The 27,197-nt window shown below is 40.7% G+C and overlaps 4 protein-coding genes across 4 annotated transcripts in view; 2 read left to right on the top strand and 2 right to left on the bottom strand.

Annotated features, from left to right (window-relative positions):
• Positions 1 to 4,692, bottom strand: part of LOC145438843 (stalled ribosome sensor GCN1-like) — a 36,522-nt gene extending 31,830 nt beyond the window's left edge. Inside the window, exons 1-8 of the mRNA XM_080316206.1 lie at positions 4,552 to 4,692; positions 4,330 to 4,418; positions 4,150 to 4,249; positions 3,481 to 3,679; positions 2,844 to 3,063; positions 1,556 to 1,747; positions 1,388 to 1,496; positions 428 to 631 (exon numbers count right to left, since the gene is read on the bottom strand). Coding sequence (XP_080172332.1) covers positions 428 to 631; positions 1,388 to 1,496; positions 1,556 to 1,747; positions 2,844 to 3,063; positions 3,481 to 3,679; positions 4,150 to 4,249; positions 4,330 to 4,350 — 1,045 coding nt within the window. The 5' untranslated portion in view covers positions 4,351 to 4,418; positions 4,552 to 4,692. The remainder of the gene's footprint in view (positions 1 to 427; positions 632 to 1,387; positions 1,497 to 1,555; positions 1,748 to 2,843; positions 3,064 to 3,480; positions 3,680 to 4,149; positions 4,250 to 4,329; positions 4,419 to 4,551) is intronic.
• Positions 4,693 to 10,406: 5,714 nt separating this feature from the next.
• LOC145438829 (uncharacterized) lies at positions 10,407 to 13,315 on the bottom strand. The gene is made up of 2 exons (XM_080316193.1): positions 11,794 to 13,315; positions 10,407 to 11,176 (listed from the first exon to the last, which is right to left on the bottom strand). The coding sequence occupies exons 1-2, from the start codon at positions 12,406 to 12,408 to the stop codon at positions 10,979 to 10,981; spliced, it is 813 nt and encodes a 270-aa protein (XP_080172319.1). The 5' UTR covers positions 12,409 to 13,315; the 3' UTR covers positions 10,407 to 10,978.
• A 386-nt stretch (positions 13,316 to 13,701) lies between these two features.
• Positions 13,702 to 17,601, top strand: LOC145438827 (uncharacterized). Its single transcript, XM_080316191.1, has 2 exons — positions 13,702 to 13,935; positions 15,523 to 17,601. The coding sequence occupies exon 2, from the start codon at positions 15,558 to 15,560 to the stop codon at positions 16,983 to 16,985; it is 1,428 nt and encodes a 475-aa protein (XP_080172317.1). The 5' UTR covers positions 13,702 to 13,935; positions 15,523 to 15,557; the 3' UTR covers positions 16,986 to 17,601.
• LOC145438826 (phosphatidylinositol-3-phosphatase SAC1-like) lies at positions 17,433 to 26,617 on the top strand. Its single transcript, XM_080316190.1, has 10 exons — positions 17,433 to 17,791; positions 17,862 to 18,029; positions 20,813 to 20,973; positions 21,321 to 21,491; positions 22,850 to 22,996; positions 23,749 to 23,845; positions 23,908 to 24,114; positions 24,877 to 25,044; positions 25,837 to 26,031; positions 26,198 to 26,617. Exons 1-10 carry the CDS (start codon positions 17,582 to 17,584, stop codon positions 26,483 to 26,485), a joined length of 1,812 nt encoding a protein of 603 aa, XP_080172316.1. The 5' UTR covers positions 17,433 to 17,581; the 3' UTR covers positions 26,486 to 26,617.
• Positions 26,618 to 27,197: the final 580 nt, after the last annotated feature.

The raw sequence follows: 27,197 nt of genomic DNA, 5'->3' as shown, positions 1-27,197 counted from the left end.
ACGTTCGAGTTTTTAATTGAAGGGTATTCTACGTATCATGAATGAAACATGAATAGCTTGAGATTGTTGCTAATTACGTTGCTACGGTTGTCAAAGAACACCTCTCTACCGAATCAATCACATGTTTACCAGTAATTGTAATTGTAATTCTAATTACATGTTCAACAGTAATTGTAATTTGATATTTTTAGCATTGAGTAATTGTAATGTAATTGAAACATGCAAGGGAGTAATTGTAATTGAACTAAATTATTGCAATTGATCCAACTCTGGTTTGGATAGCGTGTTTTGAGGTTATGAAGTCACAGGCATGCTCAAATGTCATTTTCAATTGCGTCAATACAAATTTTAAAAATAACCTGAATCCGACAGCTAGTGAATACCATCACATTTAGATGACACACAGCGCGAAATAATAGACAATTACCTTTCAGAATTCCCATCAGATGCTTGATGACATCTCGGACGGCGCTAGCGTCGCTCATTTGTTTGCCCATCGCTACAACCGCTTTCGCCGCGAGCTCGCGTACGGAGTCGTCTTTAGACACCAGCTGAGGAGTCAAAGCTTTCGCGATCAGCATCGCATGTACGCTGAGATCCACACCGACCGCTTCGAATAGCTCATGCACGACTAAAAAAAAATCACAGCAGACCTATGACGAAATTCATAACATAATTTTGAATAATATCTTCATACTGGATTACAACCAAATATTGTCGTCGACACCCGTCAGGGGTAATTGTCAGCAACTAGTTGAGAATTGAGAAGAACATTATATATCAGGGTCCGTATCACCAAATATGATCGGTTTATTTCAATGTGAATATAATATTCACTTGTATACTGAAGTTCTGTACCTCCAATAGTCTCTTCGAATAATTTTTGAAGCAAATACAAGACTAGGTCTTCATATATTAGATCAGAAGTTATCGAAATTGATGAAACCCAATAGATTTTATCAGCTAATCGGATTCAACAAGATATGCAACCATACTTTTTCCGACACGATTAACATTTTCAATTGTCAAATCACAAACATTCCTTATGAATACACGAGGTCATCTCTCAGAGGGTTTTTCAAACGTTTCTGTATGTGAACCAACATTTCATTTATAACCAACATGCATACGAAGGATACATGACCGATAGAAACATTTAAAAATTAAATGTCACGGTCCAATATCAATTTTGTTTTTCATGAACAATGTATGCATTCAACGAAGCGAAAAAACAATCAAAAAATATGAATAGAAAATAATCTTGAAAAGTAGCTACAAGTGGCTTCAAAACAGAGTGAAAACATATAAGGTCGCAATCACAATGCCAGAGTCAGAATTTAAGGGCGAAAGCGCCTTTCCCTACCCCTGGCTACGCCAATAACCTTACCCGGTAGTATGTTTTCCGGATTCCGCAGGAGCGCCTTCTGAATTGCCGGGAGGAGATCAGACTTCAAATCGTTATGATCGACAAACCTGAGGGCGGGCTTGCACAGCACCTGTCACCGAAATAACTTTGAAGAAATCAAAATATCGCCGTTAAACACGGATCGCTCACCAGCAAATTAGGTAGCGGCTTCGTTCTGACGGACACGATCAATTTCACGTAGAGCTTCACAAAATCATCTTTCCTGGAGCAGAATTTCCGTGGATAAACAGACGCCAGCGCTCCTAGCAACGCGACGGCCGCGCCAGAAGCTTCACACACGAGCAGCGTGTCGATACAGAGATTTACGCAATCATCGCCAAGCTGCAAGCATAGAAGGAAGACATCTAATCATAACCATGTCCAATTGACGTTCTCTCTAGATGACACCAATGTATTAAACATCAACGACATAAAATAGCTCAACACGTGTTGCATATTGTGGCATATTACCATGATATGACATTACTTGTACAACGCAGAAAATATTAAAATACTCTCTCGTTATTGCTCGACTATGTAACCTTGCTGTTCTCTCCGAGATCATTCAGCACAAACCTAAATTAATATGATTCTAATTAAATTCGAACATAGCCTATGTGTATTGAGCGAGTCTGTGCATTGATAGTGAATCAGTGCATTACTCTGATCTAATTGAATCAGAATAAATCTGTATTGACTATTGAGTGAATCTGTGGATTGAGACCTCACAGCTTCAGGATAGCAGTACTCAAAGCTAAGTACTAGTGCATCTCAACCTATAATATTCAGCTATCTACTTCAGACACACCAAGCCTTATCTATTGCACTCTATAAAAACAGGCTGCTGCAAGATACCGATTCTCAATCCCAGTTCCAATTTGGCATTTACAATTGAATTCCCCTAAAAAATCAGGACGTTAAAGGGGCACTGCACTCTAAAAATGATGTAGTTTCAAATTGAAGGGCAAAACGAACAAAAACTTTTGGCCGCAGCCATTTTCTTCAGAATGCCACCGTGATGGAGCTGCAATTTATTGAAATTTCCAGAGGGGTTTCACGCTCCAGCAGTCACGCAGAGATCGAACTTTATATAGTTGTCAGCCGATGTTATGAAGGAAATATGTCGTGCACGCCAAGGTGGTTTAGATGTCCAGTCAGGATATTATGTCAAAATCGGGCCTAGTGTAATCTACTTCTTTAGGACGAATCATTAGAGGGAGTGCAGGCTACACAGTTCAAAAATTGCTGCACGTAAATGAAAGCAAATGTGCGATTAGCGATGACAGGGAAAGTGAATGCGTTTCCTTACCATGATTTGGATGACAAGTTAAAAGGGTTGAAATAAGTCATCTGGTATTGCCAGCCGTATGCCACAGGTATCCAGATATCGGAATAGCCTCACCAAACTACAAAGACTAGCGTAGAGAAAGCCACTGACCATTTTCCATATCTTCTTCATTTTTCTCATTGCACTTTTCTGCAATGAAGATTTCATCGAAGCGCACGACCCGTAGTAAAGTCCGGCTTGCAACGAAAGCAAGCATTGCCACTTTGCGTTGTCGGCGGAAAATTTCATAGACAGCTCGTTGCTTTTGCACACCTCCGTTACAAGTACAGACCAAGACAGAGCTAGTAGTGACCTTCCTGATTCAAAGCGGCTGAAAAAACGAAAACGATTGAGTGTGATTGAGTCAAGGTTCAGCAGATCATGACATATCACGATTAGCAACGTATTTTCATGACAAGTGGCGCTTAGTATATTAGTATCAAGCAGTATATAATATCATACTCATTAGAATTGACAAACATCACTATTTACAGTCCATACTATAAATTTGTTAACCATAGGCCAGTGGTGCTAAACCTATACTAATCCGGGGAACACCTATAGGCTACTAATTTGCAAGTTTTCAGTAACTACAAATTTTCGCCGAGGAGTCGTAAAAACAAAACTGTACCACAATAAACATCTAATACAGACAACTGCTACATGAGAGAATATAGACCAAGAAGCCAACAGACCTTATCTAGAAGCGAAACATCACATAATCACAATACTAGGAGAGTGAACTTACCTTGGATTAACATTTTTCAGTTGATGATGCGATACTTTTTGAATTTCATCGATGATGACATCGAGCACTTTTTCTTTCTGTACGCTAATGGCAGTCCGTAGAACCGTCAAAACGGATTCGCGAAAGCAAGTACTCTGGTGGTTTACTAACAGACGAGCCAGAGACCGTACGACCATCGGGAAGGCCTGTGCCGGGACATCTAAAATTGAATAAAAAATTATTGTTTCCATAGGGAACTTTCGACGACACATTTGATAAAAGGTCACAGCGTCAGATAAAAAACACACTATTACATAACCATATCACTTCAATTATCGACGGCACATCATAATTCACTAATCATGTCGAGAGCTTCAAATTTGCTCTTCTCGATTCTCTTGAATGTGGGGTTGCTACACCGTATATGTGCCGAAACCCTACCTATTTATCAGCGGTTGTTGGTTGCGCTCACTAACGACAGCATTTTCAGTGAAATCCAGCAGAAATTGCAACCCAGCAGACCTCTGGTATGCAAGACCAGGGGCACTGCAACTTTTCTTTATGTGTGAATCATACAGTACCGATATTAACAATCAAATCAAGTATAGGGATCTTTTTACATAGCTGGAGTCCAATTTACGAGGGAAAACCAACAAGTAACAGACAGATAAGTTCAAGTCATATACATACCGTTACCATTCAGGGCCTGGTCTAGTTCTAACAGAAGAATCCGACTGATTTTCAGAGAAGGATCACATCCAAAAGTCAAGGCCTGGAGCAATTCACGGATCTAAAAGAAAAAGGTAAACTTTTAGGAAAATGTTAACATTCGTGAATCTCATGATTCATGAAACATGCGTTGTGCTTCACCTTATTTCCTTTCGGTTCCATGGTTGGAGAGTCAAATTTTTGTTTCAGAGCCGCATGTATCGAGTTTGACAGTTGATTAGACTATAACACTGTAGACAGGTCGATCGGAATATTAGTACATTGACAAATGCAGTTCGTTTACAAAGGTCAATGATGGTATATCACTGAAAAGCTATAGCTCGCACGGGTAACGTGCAGTAACATGCTGGATCAATAATTTACCTGGTATCTCTTCCTGAACTATAAGCTGCCAGAAATATGTCATCTTCTATCTCTTGCGCTAGAATCGTTCACCAATTGCACCACAAAATCAACGAAATCGAACTCACAACACCCAGTTTTGCCACGAGGGTTACATACACACTTTACGCAGCATACGCTATTACGCTGCAGGCAATCTTCAATTTGCGAACCCGGACTGCAAAAAAACTGCGCGACACCACTGAGCTACTAAACAAGTCAAATGGCAACTGCGCTATGACAAGCTATATGGAAACTCTTTTTGCGACCCCACAAATTAGTCACTTTCGTTCAAATGAATAGCATTAGATACTTGCATATTCGTGCGTCTAGTGCCCGAGCGAGATAGTGTAATGGTTATGCTTCCGGCTTCTCGATCGGTAGGTCGTGGGTTTGATCCCCGGCTGGGTCATACCAAAGACCAAAGAGGGCATGGAGGAGAAAAAAACGGGGCGCAGACTAGATGACCTCACAGCCGTATCGCAACTCCGTCGTCAAAGCATCTCGATGGTGCAGCCGACAAAGAATAAAACATCTCTCTTTCTCTCAAGATTAACGGACCACAATCTGGCACATGCACCATTCATTCCTGTCGCACACTTTTATGTTATCCTTCCTTTCACCCAGTGTGCATGTCTCCTATTTACATGCTGTAGCAGGCCCAGGTGGGTGTCTGGTTAAATTACTACTCCAAGTCGTTTCGGCACCCTCCTATCTTTTCATTATATCGCAATCGTGTGCTGTATTTATTTGATAAAAATTTTAATAAAAAATGATGAAGACCCACTCGCGACTTGAGATTGCGACTGCCCACGACTTGGTTAGAAGATACTGGTACATCGTTATTTATGTAGTTGTCTTTCTTTCCGTTCAATTCTTGAATAATCATTTGACGAAATATGTTCGCTCGATACACCATGTCCAAAACCGGACGCGAGTCCGAAACAAATTACAATAAATGATAAGGAACTGATGTGAATTCTTCCATTCAAACACCCATCTTCAATCTATTCGATCCAAGAGTGACCCACACAGTTGGTCGAAGCAGGCAATATGATACTCAAATATAAGTAACGTCGCAAATTTATGATTATAGTACAAGTAGCCTACAAGTAGCGATATCCAATTGCGGGCTCTATGGGCTTTATCAATATAGTCAGTCAAAACTGCGAAACAGTGAAAAGATAGGAAGGTGTCGAAACAACTTGGAGTAGCCTTTGATCAGACACCCAAGCCGAAGTAAAGAAGAGGCATGCACATTGCACACTGAATGAAAAGTTACAGAGAAAGGCGCAAGCGACAAAGTGAGGTGGCATGTAGCGGAAGGAGAGGTCGATATTAGGTCGTGGTCCTGAAGGCTAGCTAGTATTCAGTTAGAAGAAATTGCTTGTATTTCAACTTGAATGCGGACACGCTCGACGATTGTCGGATAGCCGGCGAGTCTACAATTGGGTCCGGCATAGGCCTACTTGATAGAGCAATGCGTCTTTTTGTATTCCATCCTGATCATATGGTAGTTGTTCTTCGTTGACGCGCGTGTGCTGTACTTGTGCGCTTTCGAGTCCAAGGTGAAGTAGTCGTTGAAATTTGAGAGACATTGACCGCAATGGAACTGATACATAATCTTGTCGATTTCTAGCTTCCTCATATCTTCTATATTTAGAACACCAGATCGTTTGAGTAGCGATTTATCAGTTGCACATCCAGGCCCCCGTGGGGCTTTGGCAATGATACGGATGATCCGATGCTGAAGTTTTTTCAGTGGGTCAATCGTATTCTTGCAGGCAGCACACCAACAAAGAATTCCGCATTGTAACTTTGATAGGAATAGAGCGTTGAAGAGTATCATCAGAACAATTAACTGGCAGAGTGTAGCTAAGGCGGCGAAACAGACCACATACCTTCGATAGTTATGGTTCGTGACTCTTCCAAGACATGTCCTAATCCAGTAAAACACCAAGGTATTTGGCATTTTTAGCGTTGGATACTATATAGTCCATCCTCAAGATTACCGAACCACGACCCGACCTATCAATCTCGCCTTCCATGACATGCCACCCCCTATCTTCTTTTGCTTTTCATTATGTGTGCATGCCTCCATGACATGCCACCCCCTATCTTCTTTTGCTTTTCATTCTGTGTGCAAGCCTCCTCTTTACAACGCCTAGGACAGGGGCGGGCAACTTCTCCAGCCGGCTGGCCTGATATCGGAAAATTAAGTAGGCCTACTTGGCGGGTCGGATTGCTGAATCGATATATTATTCGCCCATTTATCCACATATATAAGGTATAAATCGTATTTAATGAATGTATTGTAACGACAGCAATGTCACTTCAAAGTCATTTCTCGCCGATAATGACGAAGACAATGTGGATTCGAGAACAGCATTAATTGTAATACAGGCGCTGCCATGTCCGCTTCTTCCTGATCAATTAACACACAGTGCAATCCTTATTTAAGATTTCAAGGCGTCCGATAAGCCCTGTACCCCAAATTCACCAAGATATCAATTCCATAGGCTTCTCCAAGTCGCTTCGACACCTTCCTATCTTTTCATTGTATCGCATTTTTATGGTGTATTGAACTGATGGAAATTGCTAATAAACCAATGATGATGCCTACGGATTGGTTACAAGATACTGGTACTTCGTTATTTAAGCAGCTGTACGGTCTTTCCGTTGAAGATTTAGTTTTTAGTTGATGAAAGATAATCGCTTGATAGCTAACCTGTCAACAACAGGACGGAAGTCCGAAACAAATTACAATATAGCTCAGACCTGGGCAAAGTGCGGCCCGCCTGCCACATGCGGCCCGCGAAGCCATTCTGTGCTGCCCGCGAAAGGTTGCTTGGAATTCAAGACATAAAACATGCTTTTTGAATGACTAAAACCGCAGCAGGCTGTATCAACTTACCAGGAAATTCGTTTACTTTGAAGCCTGTTCATTAATATGACACGATTACGCTGCCTACGTACCTCGCATGCGTAATCCAAATTCCAAATAAAGGCAATATGGCAAAATACGAGTAGCAATTGGAGTTACAAGAAATCACTCTCTCCCTAAAGTTTGATCCCAACCTTCTTTGTTGCCATTGTCACATTACGCATTATACGGCATGTGTTTCAAATTGTTACGTGAAACGTTTCCGAATCCCTAATTAGTAAAACAAGTCAATCAGTGCTCGCGATTACTATGACTAATACTCATTATATCTATCGCCCATAATGGATTAACGAGCATGCCAAAAAAGAAACCCGCAAACTGAAATTCAAAGAAGGTTTAGACTTCAAAGCACTAAATATTTGTTTGTTGGACTCAGGGGTAAGACCTTCCTTCTAGTGTTTGCAGAGCATGTCGCCGAGATTAAGGATTTTAATTAATGTCGGTCTTATGACAAAAACACGAAACACTCGGTCAACGGAGGGCAGAGTTCAGAAAAACTGCAAGCTTCGCTCAACATCAAGGCTACTAAAGCTGCACAGTAGGGCTGTTCAAAAATAACTTTTTTTCCCGGATTCCAGCCATTCACTGATTAAATTGTCAGGTTACCCTAAACACGCTGCACACCAAATTTGGTTCAATTCTAACAAGTATAGGACTCCGCAGATCCAATTAAAAATTTTTAATTTATTATGGAAAATTGAAAAAAAATTTCAAATTTTTCTGCCAACCCCATGAAATTGTTGAGCTGTCTTCAAAGACGTTGCAAAATAAATTTGAGTGAATTCCGACCGGTAGAAGCGGAATTATGTGAGTTTTTCGATGATAATCCACGGATTATCCTTGGTCGGTGGATAATCCGCGATTTATCAACGAAAAACTCACATAATTCCGCTTCTACTGGTCGGAATTCACTCAAATTTATTTTACTAGTAGAAGCGGAGTTATGTGAGTTTTTCGATGATAATCCACGGATTATCCTTGGTCGGTGGATAATCCGCGATTTATCAACGAAAAACTCACATAACTCCGCTTCTACTAGTCGGAATTCACTCAAATTTGTTTTGCAACGTCTTTGACGACAGCTCAACAATTTCATGGGATTGGCAGAACATAATTTGAATTTTTTTTTTCATTTTCATTAAATAAATTAAAAATTTTAATTGGATCTGCGGAGTCCTATACTTGTTAGAATTGAACCAAATTTGGTATGCAGCGTTTTTTAGGGTAACCTGTCAATTTATTCAGTGAATGGCTGGAATCTGAACAAAAAAGTTATTTTTGAACAACACTGCACAGTAGGGCTGTTCAAAAATAACTTTTTTTTCCGGATTCCAGCCATTCAGTGATTAAATCGTCAGGTTACCTTAAAAAACGCTGCACACCAAATTTGGTTCAATTCTAACAAGTATAGGGCTCCGCGGATCCAATTAAAATTTTTAATTTATACAGGAAAATTGAAAAAAAAAATTTCAAATTTTTCTGTCAACCCCATGAAATTGTTGAGCTGTCTTCAGAGACGATGCAAATAAAATTTGACTCAATTCGGACTAGTAGAAGTGGAGTTATTGGAGTTTTTCGTTGATAATTCTCCAATTATCCTTGATTGGTGGATAATCCGAGAATTATCAACGAAAAACTCAAATAACTCCGTTTCTACTGGTTGGAATTGACTCAAATTTCATTTGCATGGTCTTTGAAGACATCTCAACATTTTCATGGGGTTGAGAGAAAAATTTGAATTTTTTTTTTTAATTTTACGTATTAAATTAAAAATTTTAATTGGCTCTGCGGACGCTTAGACATGTTCGAATTGAACCAAATTTGGTGTGCAGCCTTTGTTGTGGCAACCTGACAATTTAATCAGTGAATGGCTGGAATCAGGAAAAAAAAGTTATTTTTGAACAGCCCTACTGCACAGTGCACACTACTAGGAAGGCAGCGACCAAGAAAATAAGCTTCGTACTCAATAGCATATAGAATTCAGTGCAGGGGTTCTCGAACTGGGGGCGTGAAAGCATCGGTAGTGGGCGCGAAGCCGAAGTTTAATGAAGCGATTTAACCCCAGCTTACAGTTATATTGCTCTGTGTAATTGTCCGACTTTGATATTTCAGAATTAACTCATCAACAGCCATAAACTTCCATGTCATCAAACTATCCGTTGGGATTGCTAGCATTCTTGTTGCACTTAAAATTTTTTTGTGATATCATGATAAGGGGCACGAAATTTTCACTATCATAAAGGGAGGCGTGCCTAAAAAAGTTTGAGAACCTCTGTTTTAGAATCTTAATAGAAGAACGTGGATAGGGGTTTAAAGAGAGTTAAAATGTATCATGTTTCACATGATTTCGAATCATGACGGCAAATATATCTTTTTTTAATTAACCGTCACCTTCTCGCTACGTGACCTGAACACATTCACTGAGCAGCATATATTAACAATGTAATTTGCCAATGTATTTTCTACTTCTCATTTGGCCCGCGGAGGAAAATAATTGCCCACCCCTGATATAGCTGAAGTGGATTCTTCCATTCAAACACTATCTTCAATCTATTCGATTCAAGAGTGACCCTCACTGTTGACCGAAGCAGCCTATGATACTGAAGCAGATGTAGTTATCTCTGGTACTCGGGAAGAAGTAACGTCGCGAATTCAAAATCAAGTAGAAGTAGCGATATCCAAGTTCGTAATACGTAAGTAGGACAACTCTAGGCTTATAATTTTGCCTAAAACTGTTGTAGAAGGCGTGCTGTATTCTGATGAACCTGCTACAGTTGTGCCCTGAGTTACACGGAAGTTGTTGTTCGGTAGATATGCTTAACTTGAAGTAGCAGACGCACGTTCTCGCGTTAGTCCTTGATGTGACAGCTTGACGAGAATGCGACGACAGGTCTTGCCTCAGATACATATATTCTATTGGTCACATGCATGGTTACACAGCAGGATATGGCGAAATGAGTCTACATATCATTGAAATACACGCGTTAATAAATGGAAAGTCACGTGGTAACGAGAAGAAAGACACAAGGCACGTGATACATAGACGGCGATGTACCACAATGACACAGTATATCTTGTAAACGTATGTATCGCAGTTTTGTGGTGTTTTGAAATGATGAAAATAATAATAAACTGATAGAGGACGCAGGGCGATCTACAATATCCCTATAAAAAGAGTTCATCATAGCGGCAATCCCAATATATAGGTAAATGGCGAGTCTAGCGTCAGCGTGTTTTCAAGTGTTGGGTCTTTTTCGGGATCCCCCACTATTGCATAGGACGATTATACTTGAGAAATATTCACATGTTGACCTCAACATTTTTCAATGACCTAAAAATCATCAACTTTACACACAACAGCAGAATCATTTAGTGATTATTGCACGAATCGGGACTTATTCCAATAAATTGCGGCTAAATCACCAATTTTGTATGGAGAAACAGGCGATCACATCGCCTTTGAGATCATAGTTTTGATTTTATGGAATCGCTGTTACCAGCTGAATTAGTTGAAAAGTCTGAAGAATCCGACAAGACTTTCGACAGCAGCATTCTGTACTCCTCCGGATGGAAACGAAGATGCTCGACGTGAGAGGACTTCTCCCATATTCGAAATTCCAATGGTCGATTGCTCTTCCAGCAATTGCACAAGTCTTGGAAAGCCTGATAAATAGAAGTTGATTACAAGCAATATTAACGGCTGATCACAGATTCATTAACATTCCTGCATATATCATTATGATCCAGCCAAATTATAGCCCAAATATGTAGGGTCGGCCTATCTGTAAGAAACTTATCATTTGTGCCATTTATGTACATTGTACAGTATGTACACTAGGGGTCTTCAAAAATGACTTTTTTTCTCAAATCGTACTGGCTACTTGATTAAATTGTTGGGTTACCTAATTTAAGCCTGCACACCAAATTTGGTTCAATTCCAACCAGTAGCCACATTGCTACAGAAGAGGAAACTTTATATTTATTATATAAAAATAAATATCAAAAAATGTGTGGAGCCCTAGGTAAAATTTACCAACTCCACACCCCTGGTCAGCATATGAACCAGGCGCAAACTCATGCCTTTTGTGGGATATTTGAGTAATAACGAAAAGTCACTGCACCAATATGAATATAGTACTAGCACTTGCGATAGTAAACAAATTGCGTGTTCTCTCGAGAGCGCATCATCAGACTACCATTCGATTAGAGAATGACTTCCCAGGTCCCTCATATTATATATTGCTGATTGAAATTTCACATACAAGTACCAATATTCTCACCTTAGGTACGAGCATAGGATCCCCAGTAGATGCCAAACAAAGCGATGGTACCTTCGGGGACTTAGTCTCGAACTCCGCGATCATTATGTCGTAATAATGTACAGTATAGCTCCGCGTCAGCGAAAAATAAACAAGGCACAAGCTCTTCAAGGCCAGCATAAAGGCAGGTCTCCTGGATGTCATTTTTGAAACGCCAAATGCCATTTCAGATGTGCTCCCAACTACAGGACTATCCATGACTTGCGCCGAGATCATGGTTCGGAATCGTTCAAATTTGCAGGCGTGTTTTCTTGCTTGATACAGCATCAACGCATAGTAATAGCATCCGATCGAGAACGCATGAATGACAATAGATGAATGAAGACCCTTTTCCATAATGGTTTGTATTTCTTGCAGCGTAGCCAGAGCTGATGATAGTCCCGATTGAGGCCAAAGAAAGTCTTTTAGTGTTGGATAGCAGGTGAAGATATCATATTCGTTTTTCGGATACAGTCTTTCGTAGTTTGATACCGCCGACGGGGATGCTCCGAGCCATGACAGCATTACTACCAACCTCTTTTTTGTGGCCGGCATCATTCGTAAAAATAATATTCCTACATGAGACGAAGATAGCATTTGTGTGGAAATTGTTCCATCCTCGACGTATTAGGCCTACTAATGGAGTGATATTTTGAAATTGGATTTCGAGATGTTGATGAAGAGGACTATCCATTATAAAATGAGGATGGATATGTATATAATCAACTGAGAAGAAAGTAAACTTGGACTAACGCAAGATTTCGAGCCAATTCTCTCGAGTTCATTAATTGAACGTGACAATCAATAATTTCATTTTGTAGTTCACGGCTTCTTTGACTGACACTTGCATACCGAAATCACTAAAAGAGTTCAAGACACATGGCATTCATGGTTCTCAACCGTGGTGCAGGTTGGATTGTTCATGGGTGACGCAAGAAGATGAGTTTAATCAGTCAGTCAGCCATTCATTAATATTATTAATAATATTTTTATCAATTCAAAATCACAAGATTGCGATATAATGAAAAGATAGGACGCTGTCGAAACGAGTTGGAGTGGTATTTTAATCAGTCATCCCCCTTGGCGTAGAGCTGCCGTCAGGAACATTTTTCGTTTATCTAATCACATCCAGCCCATATTTTCAAGTGCAATTCCCAAAGAGCCATACAACAATGTCAATTATCTGTTGTTAGCTGATATCATTCAATTAACTCAACTATACCAATTTCTTAAATTCTTTTGTTGTAACATAAACGTTGCCATCACTGAAACACCATAAATTTTGAAATGTTCATGGGGCCAGGGCCATTGATTGGTGATCGATGTAGCAATAACTTACAACCTCGTAAGGAACACTTATCGATGTGGATAATAAAGTATAAACTAGGCCCCCACGTATACAAGGGCAAGCAAAATAAATCGTGAACATTGAAATCTCCTAAACGCTTAAAAAGTCGTCATTCCTAACTCCTTCGAACAATCGCCTTTCCATTCTACTCGGAATCTGCCCGGCCCGGTGTTTATATAGCTCAGTGGCCCGGCCCAATCTAAATAGAAATTACGCAATTAGAAGTAATGCCTGGGTGCTCAGAGCACGCTTCGTTTGCTGACGACTTCTGCGGCTTTTGCGAAGAGGATGGATTTGGATTTGAAAAACCGTTTGGGCCGTTTCAGCATAGCCTCTATAAGGATCGAATTTGGATTAGGGAATATTTTAAAGCGAGATTTGAACTTGGAGATGAATTTTTTAATAAAATACAAGCTTCATGCAACTTTTGAATAAAATTTAATCGTTTTCGGGTATGGATTTGGATCCAGATGTGGATTTGAATCTCAAAACTTTGATGTTAAATTTATAAATTATAACAGAACCTAATGAATTTTATTGCTATGTGAGATATTTTGATTACTAAACGCCCATTGCCTAACGAGTTGAATCTGCATTAAAACTCCCCGTTCCCGTCAGTCAGATTCCGGCCGTTGCGTTGTCTGCGCGGATCCGTCGGACTTCGTTTACCGGCGAATTTGCGTGATCGTGATCACGTACGTATTATCGTACCACATTTGGTCCGTAGATGTAAAATGTCGCACCACAGGTCTTGCAGTTCTGCAATGTCAACTTTGGTAAGCAATTTGTTAATTTAACGATCTATAGAACTCAGAGAGTATCGTATGGGTATGGGGCATGGGTATAGGCCTATACGACGTATACGACTATACGTGCATCGAGAAAAGTCATGTTTCAAACTTTGATCTTTCGTAATTACCATTTAGATAAATTGCCCATACAGTCGACTTTTAGCCGAATTAAGCGATGAAACGACTTTGCCGACTTGTCGGAAAATAAATTGTTCGCTTTCATGGTCGTGGGTGAAGGCACACAATAAAGCATTCAAAATACGGTACTGTTGTGACGTAATAAATTCATCATCATAATTCATGAATTAATTCAGTTTGAATTTTATTATTGAAATTTTATCAAATCAATAATTGGAGTAATTGACACAGATGAATGAAACGCACATTAATTATACGACTTATTTCACTTGACCCTTCAGTTCATGTATTGTGCACGTGCAGCATTTTCGATCAACAAAATAGTACTTTCTGATATCCCCACCGTTGTAACTGGGAAGGAAGCATCTTTACTTTTTTCTTCGTTTACTTTAGTGAGCTATTTCACTATTTTTGCCAAACTTTTTTGTACTAATCTGTTACATAAGATGGACGCAATTGTACCCAATTAAAAGCGACTATGAAGCTGACACGTGCTGGCCTTGTATGAGTATGAGTAGGCTACATTGTCGATTGTTACTGGATGGATCATCATCATTGTTTCAGTATGATCTCTCATCCTGTGTTTAAACAACTGAAGTACTGTTTATTGTGGCATAACCCAACGATGAGTATTACGAGCCTTTGTCCGTATGAAGCGGAGAATTGTCCGAATTAACCGGTGTTTTTTGTGTGCAACTTTTATTTTTGTTACGTTCCTGAGCATTATCTCCGAATAAAGTGCTTGTCTTGGTTATCCGGTATCGTAATTGACTAGAGTCGACTGTATATTCATTTCGAGTGTCACCTAGTTCAACATCTTATTTTATGTATATTTATCCTATAGTGAGTTGATATATCTTCATGATATCCTGAATTTGACTGTTCAATAGTTTTAAATATAAGTTGGTAACATACTACTGTAACATGCATTCTTTGTCACCATCGATATTACTTATCAGCAAAATATATATCGACGCGCCAGAATTGTATTACAAAGCCAGATTGGAAACCACGGCTGTTTTAGACGATAATTTCAGCTTGACAGCTGACGCTGAGGGTTTCATGCAGTGCTGCCATAGTGAATAATGTTGAATACACCGCACCCGTATGATATCGGTGTCCCGTGCCGGCATTCCCCCGCAAGTACCTTATAACGAGCGAGTGAATATGTATCTTGTGGACTTGTGTCACATTAGGTCAACCGCAATCTAGTCAGTTTATATCCGATTTCATTGGATTTGTCATAGCAATCACAATTAGTTGATGCATGTTCATCGTACCTTTAAATGTTTAATATATTGGTATAGAACCTACCATGATACATATCAACTAATTTTCTCTCTAAAATTATGATGAAGTCATTGAATATTTGTCATTGTTTTCGATAATATAAATTAGTTTGTCAAGTCGCGACATTATTCTTGATTATTACAGACTGCATTATTGTTGGACATAGACGTAGATGTATAATGCCATCTGACTCTGAAGTTTGTCACTTGAAGAATTGGCTGAAAGCAAAAGATATTTTTGTTCCAGAAGATTGGGTGTCTGCGTGTTTGGAATGGATATCTTCTGAGAACCCTGGCGTGAAAGACAGTTCTAAGTTGAATAAAATGGTTTACGAGCAGTGGCTTTTTACAAATTTACGAGATCTCGGCTCGCAGAGCCTTCCGAACACAATCAACGACAATGTAACGTCCTTGTCTGGACGGCACTGTCTGCAAATTGAGAGTATCACGGACATCAGCAAATCAAAGCATACGCTGAATGCAAACAGCAAATACACAGATATCCCATCGACTGCTGCTACACAGAATAAATGGGAGAAAAAGGCCGCTAGGATGTTAATGATGACCCTTAGCGACGGGTCACAATCAATAAGTGCCATTGAGACTGAACATATACCTTGTCTCAATGATGGCATCCCTTTGGGGATAAAAGTTCATATAAAAGGCCCCGTTAAGTGTCGGCGTGGGGTCATGCTTCTTGGTTCAGACCATATTTCCATATTAGGGGGTGAAGTTGAGGAATTTAATGAAGCTAATGCAAACGGTAGCGCAAGCACAGCCACAAACAATAATAATAATCAACTAGTGACACCATCAAATTCAACCCAGGCAGTTGTGGAACCTGTATCAAATGTAAATAGTGCAAGTAGGCCTAATCATTGTAACACTGTCCCGAAATCTTCATATACTCAATCGGGGTCAAACGATAGGCCTTCGCCTAAAGCAAATGGTGCGATCAAGCAAGAATCTGATTTTATATCGCTGTTATCTGATGACGATGATGATGACCTTATTCAATGCTTGGAAGAATCAGAAGCGCAATCTGCACCACCGGTGCATACTCTAGCAGAGGATCCTGTTATGCTTCTATCTGATGGTGAAGACGAAGAGATGATCGAATGCCTAGAAGAGATTGAATCGTCACAATCAAAAAATCTCAACTTGGCAGACACTGCCTCACATTCCAACACGGAATCGAAGAATCTTTTTCATTCGAAGGGTGACGTAAAGCCAGAGCCATCCAGATATTTATGCCATTGTGAGAGGTATCTTTCCGAAAATGTACACAGCATTAAAGTAAAAGCTGTCGTAACCACGTTACTTTCAAGTCTTAAGCACGATACTGAATCTGGTTGGTTACTGAAAGCTCTTATTTGCGACGGCACAGCGAGCATTGAAGCTGCTTTCAGCCACGATGTATTACGATCGTTGCTGGGTCTTCAGAACGAAAACCCTTCAGATATTGCTACCAACCCAGAATTGAAAAAGAAATTGAGCAACTTCCGAAATACCATCATGTCCGTGTGCCATTTTATGGATATCGTGTTAATGGGGGACTCTGTTTCTGGCGTGTTTGGAACAGTGACTAAAATTTTTGATCTATCATGACAGTGGTATTATATTGCTCATAACCGTTATTTGTGGTGCTAAAATGAGGGGACGAATTGAAGAAAAAACTCCTGCCTCCCTGCTCAGATAGGGACAATTTTTTTCAATCACGCAAATACCTTTAAGGTTTTTTTTGGTTTGCGGCTTGTCGGTCAAGCAATGAATATTTGATCATTTCACGTCGGTTTCTGTTCTTATTATTCTTAATTTCTGCTTTTGCGTTGTTGGGATCCAAAGATTAGATTGCAGTAGGGTACATAGAAAATGCGATGGACTTGTAAAGGATAAGATTCAAGACAGAAGCTTATCCTATTCAATATTAAGTGTGCGAGCGAATGAGTCCTAGTATTGCTTCTGCAAATAACACACTTTATAATAAATTGGCGCAATAATAGCCTGCTATTGCTTGTATGAATTTGAGTGATGTATTTGTGTGGCTCTCTACATCTAGACATAATTTCATATCTCTCCAAAGATATTTAGTTTGAGTGCGTCTTAGTTCATCTGAACCCAATACCAGTTCATAAGCTCAATTCATACTTTAGCAGGGTAATTAGACCTCCAGTCACAATCGCAACCATGCTAGCTGCTACTTGATGCGTTGTTTTCTTCCAAGTTTACAGATTTCAATAGTTGAAATGTCAATGGTTCACGAATATCTAAAACTTCATGTCACCAATGAAGCCTTCTATATCGAAAATGCGGACCAGGGCGGCACGGATATGCTTTGCATCGACAGAGTCACGGGAGACATTGAATTGAAGTCGAACAGCGTGCAAATTCCTCCGACTGTGATGGCGTCAAAGGTAGTATAAAGTTAACCGTACTGCGTTTTGGAATGTGTGATCGCTGATGATCGTATTCCTGCTGTTTCAGTTGATCTTTGGAATTTTCGGGGTAATCAAGCTTGTGTCCGGACCTCATCTGATTGTCGTGACGGGGCGCTCGCGTGTCGGGGTGTTGCTGGGACATACGGTTTGGAAAGTAACCGCGACAGAAGTGCTACCTTACAAGAAGACTACAATGCACCTCAATGAAGCACAGGTAGTTTGTAGTTGACACCTGCATCTTGGGAGATAGTTGCATCCGTTGAACTCGGTGTTCAGAATATTCGGCCTTGTCATCAGTACTTTGCAATTCGCGCGTTCGTGGGTTCGTTCATGTGTTATTTTGCAGCAGTGCGCTAGATTTGGTCAATTGATTGTGTGAGTTAGCACTTTAACACAAAAATAATATCACCAATATGTAGGCTTACTTGAAAAATTCAGGATTTAACACAGTAGCTATGCTTTGGCTTAGTCTATGCCAGGGCTGGCCAACCTTTTCAGCCAAAGGGCCACATTCGATTGACGAACTTTTGTGCGGGCCACTATCCGCGCGAAGCGCGAAATTTTTTTGAAGTTTATAGGTCAATAATAATGTCACTTGACTATATTGCGGGCCTGCTGTTTATCGTTAGGCTAAGTTTGCGAGGGTTGGGCTATTCGGCACATGGACACATCGATATCGAAAGCTGCGACCAACATGCGTCAATCATTTCGTGCCTAGGTTTCATAGTCGACGGTCTTACTGCGAGCGCAAACGCAAGGTCGCATATGTTGAACGACACTTTGTCTCGTAATCGCGAATATAGTTAGACTCAATCTGATACATTGGGCGTTCTTCAATTTTCACAAAAGGGCAACAATTTTTAAAACAAGAAATCGAGTGACAACATATTGCGCTAAAAGCTTGTAGAATTTTTTTACCTTTGATAAATCTATCGCAAATTGTTCTGCTTTATTGTAGTGTACGAAGATATAGGCTACCAATATGTGAATAGTTGATGGATCTGTCAATGAGTCGAAACTGATATTTTAGTCATCACATCACAAATGTTGCGGCCAGACTAATCAAATTTTTGGTTGGCCTTGCAAGTTTACAATCTGTGCAATCCATTTTTGATGATAGTAGAAATTTCGGAAATTACCTCGCGGGCCACTCAAAACCTTCTCGCGGGCCACAAGTGGCCCGCGGGCCACGGGTTGGCCGGCCCTGGTCTATGCTTTGGCTTAGTCTCTGCTTTGCTGCATTTGAAGTACATGATAAACTCAATACATCATGTATTTTTTTAGCTCCAAGAATGATTTCTCATCTTCAACGTCTGTTTGGTACATAGCTGGGCAGTGGGCACTTGTGATACCCATACCGTAGCCATCTATGTACTTGTGATATCGATACCGTAGCCTACTTCGTAAAAAATCCATCCACTTTTACAATAAGAATTCAAGACTTGACTGCCAAAGTAGCATTCCTAAGAGTACTTGAATTTTCTTCAATGACGGACACCTGAATGCCATCATATCATTTTCATGCTTGCATCACATTGTACACAAGTTATTAGTATTAGTATTAGTAATGCCTACTATTAGTAACACTCTTAATATGACCAATAGAAATGAATGAACTGGTTTCACATAGCCTACCAAGTTGCCAACCAACTGCCTGCAGTTCTGCCACAATATATTCAACCCTTACTGTATGTATCACCAAGTTGTTTTGACATGTCATAGAAGCTTCTATTTGTAATCGAGTAGGAATTTACGTCATTACTTCCACATTTAACTAGAGTAGCAACGCTGACGAGTGCCTTTATTTTGTGCTAGGAAACTGACACTTATGGAAACTTATGAAACTTATGGAAACTTATAAATTTATTACCGTGAATTATACTGGACTCATTCACCTTTACTTTGCTTAAATTTATGTCGAATGACAAGTGAAAACCGTGGACGTTGTCAGTGTGAAGTTGGATAACTCGGAAAATTTTCGCGACCAGTTGGAAATTGAGATATGAGATAAGTTCAGTTCATACCAAGTCAGAGCTCTTTGTGATAAGTAGGAGAATGGCAAATGTCTGCACAGCAAGCTCGGTTCGTTTCGGACTATACAGTTCTGCTGTATTTTACGGAAAAACCAGAAGTAGATTAGATTCAAAATTGTAAAGCATTGAAAATGATCAAAAATAAATTAGAAGATTACCAGTATTTCGCTCTAAGTAGACAATTGTGTCGGAATCAGAGTATCTGGTACTCGATCACTACTCAATGAGTAGTACTCATTTAGCGGATCACCGATCCGTTGACGCAATTTCAAATTCATCCTTTCGGATAATTTTCAGTTTTTCGTGAGATCACAAGTAAGCGAAATATTCTATTGAAAAATATATCAACATGTAAAACGAAACTTAACTGAACGAAAGTTTGCAGAAAGGTACGGCGAATAACGGAAAGATGCTAATATAAACACGGCTATCATTATTTGGCAGACACTAATTTGAAACTCCAGAAAATTTCCGCCATTCGTAACTGGCAGCAGAATTCGAAGTACAACTATAAACACAGAACGTACATTGTACAGTGCTATGTTCCACATCGCACCGAACTTTTCGTTACATTTAGTTTATCCTGGTTTGCTGCCACTTCGTTTGGAAGGATTATGTGCCAATAATTGCCCATCAGTGCAGAGGGATAAGGATTTTGTCAGCTTGTAGGCTGCCGGGGCGGGAAATGATTTAAAAATGATTTAAAAATCCCTATTTGGAATCGAATACCGAGACAATGGTCTCACAATAAAATTTGAATCTGAATTAAGTTTCCATAAGTTCCTATAAGTTTCATAAGTTTCCTAGCACAAAATAAAGGCACCCACGCTGACCAGTTTCATTTGACCACCTCAGTTCCTGTTCATGTTCATACATTGGAGGTGATGTGTAGCACAATGAATTAATCTTTGTCGTCTGTGCTGCGAGGTGAAGCTGCAATGTCTGTATACTTGATTGTTCTCAGGCATCTGACAACAGAACGTACCTGTCTTTGCTGGAGGACGCGTTGAAGACGCCGTCTTACTATTTCTGCTCATCTTTTGATTTGACTCACACTATGCAAAGATTGTCAAACGCGGACCTCGATTTCAAGAGTGAGCCGTTGATAACACGAGCTGATCATAGGTAACTACGCCACTGTCTGCGCATTACGGTTTTGCTGTGTTCAACTCGAATATTTCGACCGATAAGACAGCGTGATGGTGGAGGGTCCAGCTTCTTGATCGGTAGGTCGTGGGCTCAATCCCTGACTAGGTCAGACCAAAGACATGATTAATAACACTTATAACCATGGCTTCCTCGCTTGGCACTCAGCATTACCGGGATAGCACGGTGGGGTGGTGCTAGAATCTTGCACTCATGGTATGCATTGCATATGCACAGATTGTGTGTAAATCTATCATGAGTCGGAGTAGATGGCGTAAAAACACCAAGGACAAAAATATACAACGTGCTATCCTGTTTCATTGTAGGTTTCTCTGGAATTGTTACGCCGTGAAAGACTTCATGGACAGACCGGAATTATCTCCTTTCTGCACGCCGATTCTTCATGGATTCATCAACATCCGCTCTAGTTTCATCAACGGGCGCACTTTTGATTTTGCGTTAATTTCACGTAGGAGCGCGCAGCGTGCGGGAACAAGGTTTGCTGTCAAAGTATTGATTGTAATGATGCGGGTCGAGAAGTGAGAGGCTATTTTTCGAGTACTGAAATTAAATTAAAGTCAATCTCACTTGTATAGTTTTGACTCGACTCAAGTCGAGTCATTTTCAATTCACCACGAGTCTAGTTCAAGTCACGGTGTCGAGTCCGAGTCGTAGCGTTTTGACGCCAGTCCAAGTCATTGTGTTGACTGTGCAGTTCCGAGTTGATGCCATGTGAAACCCACCTTTTACAACTCTGCTCGGTGATATCGAATGCTTCGCATTCGTAATATACTAATTCGCCTCACTTTGAGCGGTTTCTGGTAGTACTTTCAAGTACCAGTACTGAACTGATAGACGAAATAATAATGGTGTGATAACTTTACTATTCTTTGAAATGGAATAGTATATTCATATTGAAATGAACCAGAATATTTTCGGCTGACACTCGTCAGGGGTAATCGTCAGCAACTAGTAGAGAAACGGAAAGAACATTGTATATCAACAATCGTATCACAAAATATGACGTCACCAGCATGAAATTTCGGCCGTTCACAATTCCATTTGTGTGCCTTGGAGTCGACTTTTATCAAAATACACCAACCCAAACTCTGTCAACAAAAGGAGTTCGTGTACCACTTGAAAATAGTACATTGAACGCACTCTCATTCACGAAATTTCATGCTGGTGACGTCATATTATGTGATACGATTGTTGATATACAATGTTCTTTCCATTTCTCTACTAGTTGCTGACGATTACCCCTGACGAGTGTCAGCCGAAAATATTCGGGTTCATTTCAATATGAATATACTATGCAATTGTATATTGAAGCTCTGTACCTCCAAGAAGCTATTCTTCGAAATTACAACGAGATGCCTGTCTTGGTAGACCTAGTCTCAAGACTTGGTCCGAGTTATGCGCAATGACTCGAGAACAAGTTGAGGCGATACACAAATTGACTCGAGTCATACAACGCTGTTGAAACCTCGCTTGGTCGTATTGCAACATACAAACATCTAGTAAAAAGCTACGCACGTCACACGTTACTGGAAAGAATAAATCTGAAGTTGCGATCGACACACAGCATTGTCACAAAGTGCGATGAAATAGGTTTGTTCGACAAAAGTAGAACCGGCAGTATATTCTTTGTGGTCGCATAAAAGGTGCATACAATTAAAACTGACAACATCTTTCATATTGTTATGGTGTCATAATGCGTGATACTGGAATACCTGACTTGAAGCCAATACTCAATTCAGAATCGAACCCCTCGCCTTCCAATACTTGATATTTCTGAGCGGGGCCCGTATGCGTAGATTGTGAATGCGGTCTTTACGGTTTTCTTACTTTGCAGATATTTTGTTCGCGGAATCGATGATCATGGAGACGTCGCTAATTTTGTGGAAACGGAACAGATCGTGATATTCGGCGGAAACGTGTGTTCCTTTGTACAAACGAGAGGGTCCATTCCTCTGTATTGGTCGCAAAGGCCAAATTTACGGTAAGTTTGCTTCTGGATTTTTACGCTTGTGATGTGGTTCATTTACCTGACTTATGGCCGGAGTAGATCTGTAGCAGTCACTAAGTAGTAAGACAACTATCTAAAGCACGAATTGGCAACTAACGGCACGGATCTTCAGCTGTTTTGTGTCAGAATTGACTGTTTTACCAAGCGGCCATTGCCACAATGTCAAAACAGTGATAATTTTCGAAGAATCTGGTAATCAACCAAGTGTTATAGCTTATAGGAGCTAGCAAATCAGCGTACCAAATACTTCACCGGCTGTTAGTCTCACCATGCAACATGTCTGCTGGGACGTATGTTGTGTATTCGAAATGATTGCCGCCCACCGATCTACAATGTGCAAATGTGTGTCTCAGTTGGTCTACTGATATATATGATAGTAATGCTCTCTTCATTCTTCCTTTGCTCACACTGCTCATTTGTAACCAATAGGAGTACTCAAAAAGTACTCAAGAGACACTACACACAGGTAGAATCCTTGAAAATATCAGTCGCCGTGTCACAGGGGCTATGATAAAAATGTTGCAAACCTCTCCCTAAACTATGTTTTACTTTTTAAAATCCAAAACATGAAAAGTGAGTAGTCTTTTCATGGAGAAATTAAGGTATTGCAATAAAACATAACCACTCAAGCAAGCAGTGCCAGCAGGCGGAACCTACTTATGTACTTCAAAAAAGTGCACTCACCTCATTACTGCCTCAAATAGAACGGTGTCTTATGTGGACAGGTACAAACCAAAGCCTGAATTGCAGACGCCGGAAAAGATGGGAACCACGTCCCTGCAGAGGCACCTCGACTCGCAGCTTATCACTTATGGAAAAATCGTACGTTGTACCCTATGTTTTTTTACCTCTGACGAGATATTAATATTGTACTTCTTTTCCAGGTCCTGGTCAACCTGATCGACCAGAAGGGCTCGGAATTGGCTTTGGAGGAGGCCTTCAAGAAGTCTATTGGCACGGTGAATAGTGAGCATGTGCAATACGTCGCCTTTGACTTTCACAAGGAGTGCAGCAAGATGCGCTGGCACCGGCTCAGCATACTGATGGAGAAGATCAGTCTGGACCAAGAGAGCCATGGTTACTTCATGCAGGTGTGATGGTACACAGTTAGCTCCTAGGCACAATCATCGACTTTTTTAATGTGCTCAATTAAATTTTGCATATGTTTTTTGACTACCTCCACTTCAACTTGACAGTTAGTTAACTTGAATACCAGGATTGTAACCAAGTCACGAGGCTCCGAGTCAATCTCACTTTTATAGTTTTGACTCGAGTCAAGTCGAGTCATTTTCAATTCACCACCGAGTCAAGTCCGAGTCCAAGTAAGCGAGCAGAGGTTCGAGTCTGAGTCATGGTATTATGACTCGAGTCCGAGTCCAAATCAATGTGTTGACTGCTCACAGTGCTCAGTTTCCAGTTTAAGTCTTGTTAAACCCAATTTTATAACTCTGTTTGGTGATATCGAATGGTTCGCATTTGTAATATATTGATTTTCCTCACTTTTAGCAGTTTCTCGTCGCATTTTCAAGTACCAGTACCAATATACGAAGTCCCAATAGTGTGGTTACTTTACTATTCTTTGAAATTTCAACGAAATGTCGATCTTGGCCGTCTGAATCTCGAGTCATATGACTTGGTTCGAGTCATGCGCAGTGACTCAAGTCCAAGTTGAGTCGTTTCCATATTTTGAGAAAATGACTCGAGTCGAGTCATCAGAAAATCATGACTCGATTTGAGTCATTACAACCCTGCTGAATACTTACTTTTTCGATATTGGGTTTGTAAAGTACAAACTAAGTGCAACTAGCCTACTTTGTCCCCTCTAGCCGTGTCAATGCCGTCGTTCATTTCAGCAAAGGGACGGTAAAGTGGTGATGCGCCAAACGGGCGTGTTCCGCACAAACTGCATCGATTGCCTGGACAGGACCAACGTGGTTCAGTCGATGATAGCTCACGAGTCTGTGTCCAAGCAACTGGTCCAGCTCGGAGTGCTGAACAGCAACCAAGATCTTCAGCTTCAGGTAAAGCCGCATGCATTGAACGCCAATGAAGTCGCACATACATATATATATGCATGTCCACCGCTGATTCTCATTGTATGATTCTGATCGTCGATTCTCCACTCATAAGCCCGACAGATTTCCAATTGCAACTCCTCGACTTCAAATTTGTTGACTCATTAGACACTGACTCGGTTAGTTTCGAGGTGACAAATCCGACTCTTATGAGTTCGTGACCTGGGCTGCGAGATAACACAGAGCCTTAGTGGCCAAGCATGCAAATTTAAACGGCCAAATTGTCATATATTTGGCTAAGTTGCTGTCCTCGAGTGCCATCATACAGGGACATGTAATTTTGTATCGGTATTGCTGGAATAACCATAAGTACAACACACTACACAGTTGCCTGACATTTCAGCATGCGACATTTGAGCATGTAACTTTGTAACCCCAACCCTAATCCCCAAACGAACCTCGACAATAGCCAAACCCTAATCCTCACCTCAACTTTAACCCAGGTGCTCAAATGTTGTGTGTACGATAAGTCACAACTGAGTGCGAATTGGCGGTCACAAAACTGTTAGGTGCCGTTTGGTGTATAATCTGTCTGATGTTGCCGAGTAATTTAGTCGTGAATATAATTGACCCCTCGATCACAATATACTTTTTGCCACCATCTGTCTGAAAACACGGCCAAGTTTTCACAAATGGCAACCTTGTACACAACTCCATCCGATCTAAAATTTAGATTCTGATCGTCCAGCCCTGTCAGCACCCCACGAACCGCTAAAGATTAGACATCTTTTCGCGCAGGCCGAATTCGAGGGCATGTTCAAGAACGTTTGGGCCGACAACGCAGACGCCTGTGCCAAGCAGTACGCCGGTACAGGGGCACTGAAGACGGACTTCACCCGCACCGGAAAGCGTACCAAGCTGGGATTGCTCATGGACGGCGTGAATTCCGCCATCAGATACGTGAAGAATAACTTCATGGACGGATATCGACAGGTTTGGTGTACCCCACTTATTTCCTATTCTGTGGTTGTGGTGTGGCTGGTGGCTCCCGTTAAAAGTAGCGAGTCTCGTGATGGCAAGGCATTGGGAATAGCCAGTGTCAAAACAATGAAGCATTCAGTGTTATGATAGCGTGACGTCACACACTTGTTCGTCGCAGGACGGCATCGATCTGGTGCTCGGCAATTACGAAGTCTCGGAAGAGCGCGGCTCCCCTTTCCTTGGGCAGCGACAGTGGCGACACACCGTCGGTGGCCTGGTGCTGTTCATCGCCTTCTCCATGATGCTCATATCTCTCATCATTCCGGCCACGGGCATACTGGAACAGTTCACGTACGTGGCGTTCTGGGGAGCGGCCACGCTGGCTACTGCGAGCTACGTGGTCAGAAACGGGGTGGAATTCGTGAATCAGCCGAAGTTGTTTCAGACCAAGCGAAAGTCCGAGTGATTGTGATGGCGGATATGCGAGACTTTCGCGCCAATCATTATATGTTGTTGTCTCTTAGTTTCGATTACTGCGACTACTAACGTGAAAATAGAATATATAATAGCAATCAGCAATACATACGTCAGCGCGCTATGTGAATTGACCTATTATAATGGGATCGGGCGTTAGGGACTTTTGGCACAATTTATCAGTTAGTTTATTGATAGTTAGATTGCGATAAACGGAAAGTATAGCGGATTCGAAGCGATTTGCATTAGTCTTAACCAAAATACATACATTCAACTAGCTAGGACCTGTAAGAGGTACGTACGCTGAACACTGAATTAAGAAGGAGACAGGTAACTAAACATGGACAAGCGATGAGAATGAAGTGGGTATGTCAGCAGCAAAGGTGGTCAGTAACGAAGTATTACTTTTTCGAAGTGGTCATGTAGAATTCGCCTACTTAACTGGTTATGGTCCTAGCTGGATTATTTCTACTTAACCGGTTTCAGTTTAGGCAAAACTAGGTCTAGAATTCTAACGTTTCTACTCATCATCATCATTGGTTTATTAGCAATTTTATCAGTTCAATACACCACAAAAATGCGATACAATGAAAAGACAGGAAGATGTCGAAGCGACAAGGAGTAGTCTATGGAATCTGACACCCACCTACTCGGCAATTCGTACTTGAGTGGAAATTTATGATGGCATTAGTATACTTGAGTCA

This window comes from Botryllus schlosseri, chromosome 5, assembly GCF_051294905.1.
Source record: "Botryllus schlosseri isolate E-star chromosome 5, Bs_hap1, whole genome shotgun sequence".
NCBI lineage: Eukaryota > Metazoa > Chordata > Ascidiacea > Stolidobranchia > Styelidae > Botryllus > Botryllus schlosseri.
The sequence above is the reverse complement of the archived record's forward strand: the minus strand, read 5'-3'. Positions and strand labels throughout refer to the sequence as shown.